The 6,000-nt window shown below is 37.2% G+C and overlaps 1 protein-coding gene across 1 annotated transcript in view; it reads left to right on the top strand.

The window, feature by feature from the left end:
- The first annotated feature begins 149 nt into the window (after window positions 1–149).
- The window catches only part of LOC140929016 (UDP-N-acetylhexosamine pyrophosphorylase-like), a 9,717-nt gene continuing 3,866 nt past the window's right edge, over window positions 150–6,000 (top strand). Inside the window, exons 1-6 of the mRNA XM_073378829.1 lie at window positions 150–709; window positions 2,578–2,932; window positions 3,961–4,026; window positions 4,696–4,829; window positions 5,437–5,508; window positions 5,738–5,806. Coding sequence (XP_073234930.1) covers window positions 231–709; window positions 2,578–2,932; window positions 3,961–4,026; window positions 4,696–4,829; window positions 5,437–5,508; window positions 5,738–5,806 — 1,175 coding nt within the window. The 5' untranslated portion in view covers window positions 150–230. The remainder of the gene's footprint in view (window positions 710–2,577; window positions 2,933–3,960; window positions 4,027–4,695; window positions 4,830–5,436; window positions 5,509–5,737; window positions 5,807–6,000) is intronic.

Below are 6,000 nucleotides of genomic sequence, written 5' to 3' on the forward strand. Positions count from 1 at the left end.
TCATTTTTTTAAGAGAAGAAATGTCTTTATAAATTAATTTCCTTTTTAAATTTATTGGCGTTTCTTCCCGTTTTTTTTTTTGGATCAGGCGACGGATGGCATGATCGACTGGTACAGTGACGACAAGAAGCACGTGATAAGGAATGACGTGTACTTGTTTTGCCGGTTAGACCAGATATAAGAGTGCTTCTTTGCGTCTTGTAGAAAAAACTGTTCACTTCAGAGCAGCAATGGATGTCGAGAAGTTAAAGAGAGATTTAAAAGAGAACAACCAGGAACATTTGCTTAAACACTGGGAATCATTAAGCAAAAACGAGCAGTCAATTTTCTACGATGAATTGCGAAACATCAATTTCGCTCAAGTTAACCGGTCTTTCGAGAAAGCCATGAACGAAGCGAAAGGAAATGAAAAGAAAGACGAAATCGAGCCGGTTCCTCCAGAGCTTGTTGGTAGCGTCATTGGAGAAGTAAACCAAAATAAAGTCGATAGTTGGAGAGACAAAGGTCTTCAAGTTATAAGCGAAGGGAAAGTCGCTGTGTTGCTGCTGGCCGGTGGTCAAGGTACTCGTTTGGGAGTTTCGTATCCTAAAGGAATGTATGATGTAGGTTTGCCTTCAAAAAAAACTCTCTACCAATTACAAGCTGAGAGAATCTTGAAAGTTCAGGAATTGGCCTACAAGCGCACTGGAAAGAAAGGGACAATTCGTTGGTGAGTTGAATGTATATTCCCTTAAAAAACAGGCATTTTTATCTGGTTTCCGCTGTAGATGTTTTGTCATCTGTAGTCAGAAATGTGGCGTCAGAGCTGTTGCTTTTAATCCATGTACGCATGTTAGTTTTGCGATGTTTTTTCTGTACTATTCTTTGGTTTAATCTAGACAGAAGCAACGATTGCAGTTTTATGTAAGCACTGCATGTATACCGCATAGGAATTTAACTTTTTCCCTTGTCCTGACCATGAACCGCGAGGCGCGCGGCGCACCGGCGGGTGAAGAAATAGCCGGTGTTGTGCATAGTTGTCTCGTCACGGCTCAAAGAGAAACAAGAATAATAACTCTGAAAGTTCGACATAATTCTTCTTAATGTTGAATTACCCTATAAAATGAATTACGAGATAGTTAATACATGTACGTTCACAAAGTCGCTTTGTTATGATTGTATAATGCAGGCGTGTGTGTAATCATATTGGTGACGCAGTTAATTTTTCCGGCTCCTATCTCGTGACTTTCAAGCGTCACACGTTAAGCTTATATTTACTTTAGGTCAAACTTTCAAAGTCCCCAAGGTTACTGTCTACATTTTCCTTCTTTTTCGTACAGGTTTTTTCCTCCTCCTTGGGGTAATATAATTACCAATCAAGACATCTGAGATGGTGTATTTCTGCACTGGTTATCTTGTGCTCGCTTAGAGTAAGATGTTAGTCTGCTTCGGTTGGGATCCCGGAAAAAAAAAATATCGATCCTTGACCAATGTATGGGCGGATAACAGTCGCCAACATCCAAACACAACGTTTTCGCCATGTATTAAATTTTTTGGAGTTTCATTTTTATCACTTTTACCGAAAATGGCCAACCATTACTGATTCTAGAAGACCATATTTCTGTGCAATTTGCAATGATAAGAAACAGAGTATGAATCCTAATCTACTGATCTATTGTTGTTCCTGAATATCCACAAGAAACAAACAACATTCAGCAGGAAAATTCTTTGCGGTCTTCCGTGGAAATGGTTCCAAATACATTTATTTTTCTCCCACAGACTCAAAGACTAGAAATTTCTACTCTATACAAGGGGTAAAAAAATTAACCTTTGCTCCTGGTGGAAACTGGTTGTTGCTGTTTCTAACAATTTGGATAGATTAGAAAGTTAGTAAGGAATTTTTAGCCAGTGGTACTAAAGGTACATTACTGCACCTTTTAAAAATATGCAAATTCTGAAGTTCAAAAGCCAACTGACTTTGCATTTTTCGTTGCCGTCAATCATCTTAGGAAGCAGACCTTTTAGGAAACAGAACTTTACTTTAACAGGTTCAAAAGATCATAGTTTGTGATTTGTGATTGGTGGATTTCAATCCGTTTTTGTGTTTCAAGGTTTGTTGCTTGTGATCGTACAGTGTAATTATGATTGACGGCAGGGAAAAACAGAATTTTGATGGCAGCTTTTGATCTTCAGAGTTTGGGCATTTTTGAAAAGTGCAGTAACTGCAGTGTAGTTTACTGAATTAGTGGTGAACTGTATTGTATTTTTGTGGGTGTTCCTTTGAAGTGTTAGCTATTTATTTACAGCCAGTGCAAGTATCCATTCAGAAAGATAGAATGCAACATTTACTGGTATTTAGATAGGATACATGTAGAGCAAGGAATCAGATTATTATAATGATGGTGACTAACAAGTGTACCTCTGAAGTGGTAAAGCAAATAAGAATAAGTTAGATATTGCAAGTTTTAAGGTAATAGTTATCTTTTAAGACTTTTAGAGTATATTGCTTACAAGGGGGTGGGGGGGGGGAGGAAGGTTGTCCCACTGGGTTAGAAACCGGGTTGTAGTTCTATTTAAATTGATTGTACACCACTTTAGGTACATCATGACCAGTGAACACACAATGGATGCCACCAAAACATTTTTTGAAGAACACAATTATTTTGGACTGCACACAGAGGACGTTGTTTTTTTTGAGCAGCATACCTTCCCCTGTCTAACATTTGACGGTAAGATCATTCTTGATCAACGAAACAAAGTTGCCAGAGCTCCTGGAGGAAACGGTGGTTTGTACGCAGCCCTGGGTCCAGAGGAGCGTGTTAACACAGAGCAGATGAGGAAGCAAGGCATAGAGTATATTCATGTGTATTGCGTGGACAACATCCTTGTCAAGATGGCCGATCCCGTGTTCATTGGATTTTGTATTGATAAGTCAGCTGAGTGTGGAGCAAAGGTTAGTGCTTCTCTCATTTATACATTATATTAGGTTGATAATCTACATGTATGTACTTTGAAAACATAACCTGTGGGCTCTAGACTAACAGTTTTATCTTGGCATAGTGGAACCTCAATATAATGAACATCTGTACCCCTGTATAAGGAAGTCCTCAGTTTAACAAACAAGATAATTCACCCCCAAAATGGTGCAATATATGGATGTCCCCTGGGCCTCATTATATCATGGTTCCACTGCGCAGTCTTTGAGGTGTTCATTGTACAGTAGGGCTCCAAACTGCAATCAATTTGGTCACCATGGCTAAAGGAAAAAAATATTAGGAACTGAAATAAAATTGGCAACTTTCCCTACTGTAGGGAAAGTTGCCAATTTGGCGACCTGCGTTCAGCGGCAATATTCCAAGCCATAGTGTTTTAATTAGTTTGTGAGGTCATGAAATTTGTATGATATATTTTTTGTTCTCCATTGTCTTTTCACGCTGGCTGCCTTATTATTACATGCATGTGAGCCTTGAGATGTCAGGCGTGCCTCCAACTTTGGTTTTGATTTTTTGGGAGCTATTTTGATTACTTGTGTTGAACACTTAATTGTAATATTGTACAAAGTTTTTGTTTTCCTTTTGGCGACCAATATTACATGTACATGTAATCTTGTCTGGTGACCATTCTGTAAAGTTTTAAGGTTGCCAAAAGGTGACCATGAAAAAATTTTAGCTTTAGGCACTGACCAAATGCCAGTGGACAGAAAAATGTTGTGTTCACATTAACGGGGGCATGTTACATGCACTTATGCTAGGGTTTTTTCTAATCATATTTAATTGAAACTGGGCCAAAAATAATGTTATTTATTATACTGGGTTGTTTGTTTGATAGAGATTTTTTTTACTTCAAGATTTCACGTCCTTTGTGTTTTATAAATGTGCTGTATCTATAATATTATTTTCAGTGATTCATCATGACTTAGTACATTGTAGCTATGTTTACCACATTCTTCTTACCCATGCAATCTTTTGGCTCTTTGCACAGGTTGTAGAGAAGACCCGTCCAGATGAAAAAGTTGGAGTTGTGGTAAAGTACAATGGAAAATACCAGGTTTGTATGGGATTTCACAAAAATTCAGCTATTTTGAAGCGATTTTGGGGCGCTGCACAATGCTGCAGGCTTCATACGGGGTCACTCGATTAGCCTGTGCTCTTTTTGGGTAGTGTCAATCATGTAAGGTTTATTTATTCTGAGTTTGAGTTAACACGGTTCCACAGTATCTTATTAGTTTTCCTTGTTGATTAAGGAGACCTCATTCCTCATTAAAGGCTAAACTGTGTGTGTACAATTCCCATGTACGTACATCTGTACTTATTTACTGGGGCTTTGTTGAAGCTGTAATATGTCTGTTTTGGTCAATTTGAAAGAGGTTGTGAGTCACATTTAAGGACCTTCTTAACTTCAACTAGTCGTATGAGCAACATGCAAAGAATGTGGTGTTCAATAGCCCAGGCTGCTGGATTTTGCTATCAGACTAGTGAATTCTGTTCTAAACTTGCCTGAAGGGTACATGTAAGTGAAGTGTTTTGGGGAATTTAAATTACAGAAGGACTGTAATTTTTTGGAGCTAGTACATGCAAGCTACAGCTTTCTTAGTTTACACCTTGATGTGACCTCTTTTTGCGAGACTATCTCAAAATACTACCTACATGTACATTTCTTTTGGTTTCTTAGCGATGTCAGTAGGTGATGTTGAGTAACTGGGTATTTCCTCCTCAGGTTGTTGAGTACAGTGAGATATCAGAAGAGCACTCGAAGATGAAAGACCCTCTTGCCAGTGACAAACTGTTATTTCGAGAAGGAAACATTTGTAACCATTTCTTCACCATGGACTTTTTGGATAGAGTTGTAAAGTGAGTATTTCTTGAGATTAGTTTAACATACGTGTAATGGCCAAATCTTTCTTTAGTTCCATTTGTAAGTGATGGCTTAAAATAACACATAGTAACATATATTTGTACATGTAAGTAATGTAATTAAATGGTTGAGTGTGGCAGTTTGTAAATAACTCTAACAGTGTCATTTGCTAATACTACAGTGTGCTAAAAATTGTTATTTAATTATTTTAAATACAATATTATTAATTACACATGTACACTGTATCATTAAGCCGTCTTGTTATTGTGACAACCCCCTCAATTTGTCCTAGCAGATTGGCTATACATGTACATTTACCTGCATAAAAAACCCTGTCTATGTGACTAGCCCTTAAATGCAACCAGTCGAAGTAAAAAAATAAAAGTTATGGGCATTTCAACACAGACAAGGGAAAAACAAAAAATTTGTTTGAAATGAAGTATCTTCTGTTTACAATGTAACTAAAAGTGTCTGGGAAATCTCATCATTGGCCCGCCACATCTTAAGGTAACTTAAAAGCAATGGGCAATGGAATGTGACCCTATACCACTAATGCAACCACCCCTATAACGACTCTATAACTTTGGCTTGTTCTATTTTTAGAGAGTATGAAACATCAATGAAATACCATATTGCCAAAAAGAAGATACCTTTTGTTGATGAAAGTGGGAGAAGGTAAATGTGATTGTAATTTGATGTTGTTGGATTGATGACTTTATTTTTTTAGTTTTTGCACATCACTGGTAAATAAATTTTAGTTAAAACACATTGTCATTTATTAATAGTTTACATTAAAGTGAGCAGGAACAATCTCACTGAATGTTGAAAGTGTTGAAATGGATCTAGTGGGCATTGAAACAGAAAAAAAAAAGTACATGCATGTTAACCATTTAATTTTTTGTAGGATCAAACCTGTCGAACCCAGTGGAATAAAGCTGGAAAAATTTGTCTTTGATGTGTTTGAATTCACAGAGTAAGTGAAGTACCTACATGTACCGTATAGTTAAACTTAGAGATGGATGGTCAACAGTACACTGAACACTTCCTTTATTAAGTTTCACTTAACTTAATCTGTACCTTTGTGATGAACACCAGTTGAGAGTGCTTTTCAGAGCTGTCTCTTTTTAGCAACATAAGTTACACCACATAATAATACATGTATGTCCA

The sequence above is a fragment of the Porites lutea genome, chromosome 2 (genome assembly GCF_958299795.1).
Source record: "Porites lutea chromosome 2, jaPorLute2.1, whole genome shotgun sequence".
Lineage (NCBI taxonomy): Eukaryota > Metazoa > Cnidaria > Anthozoa > Scleractinia > Poritidae > Porites > Porites lutea.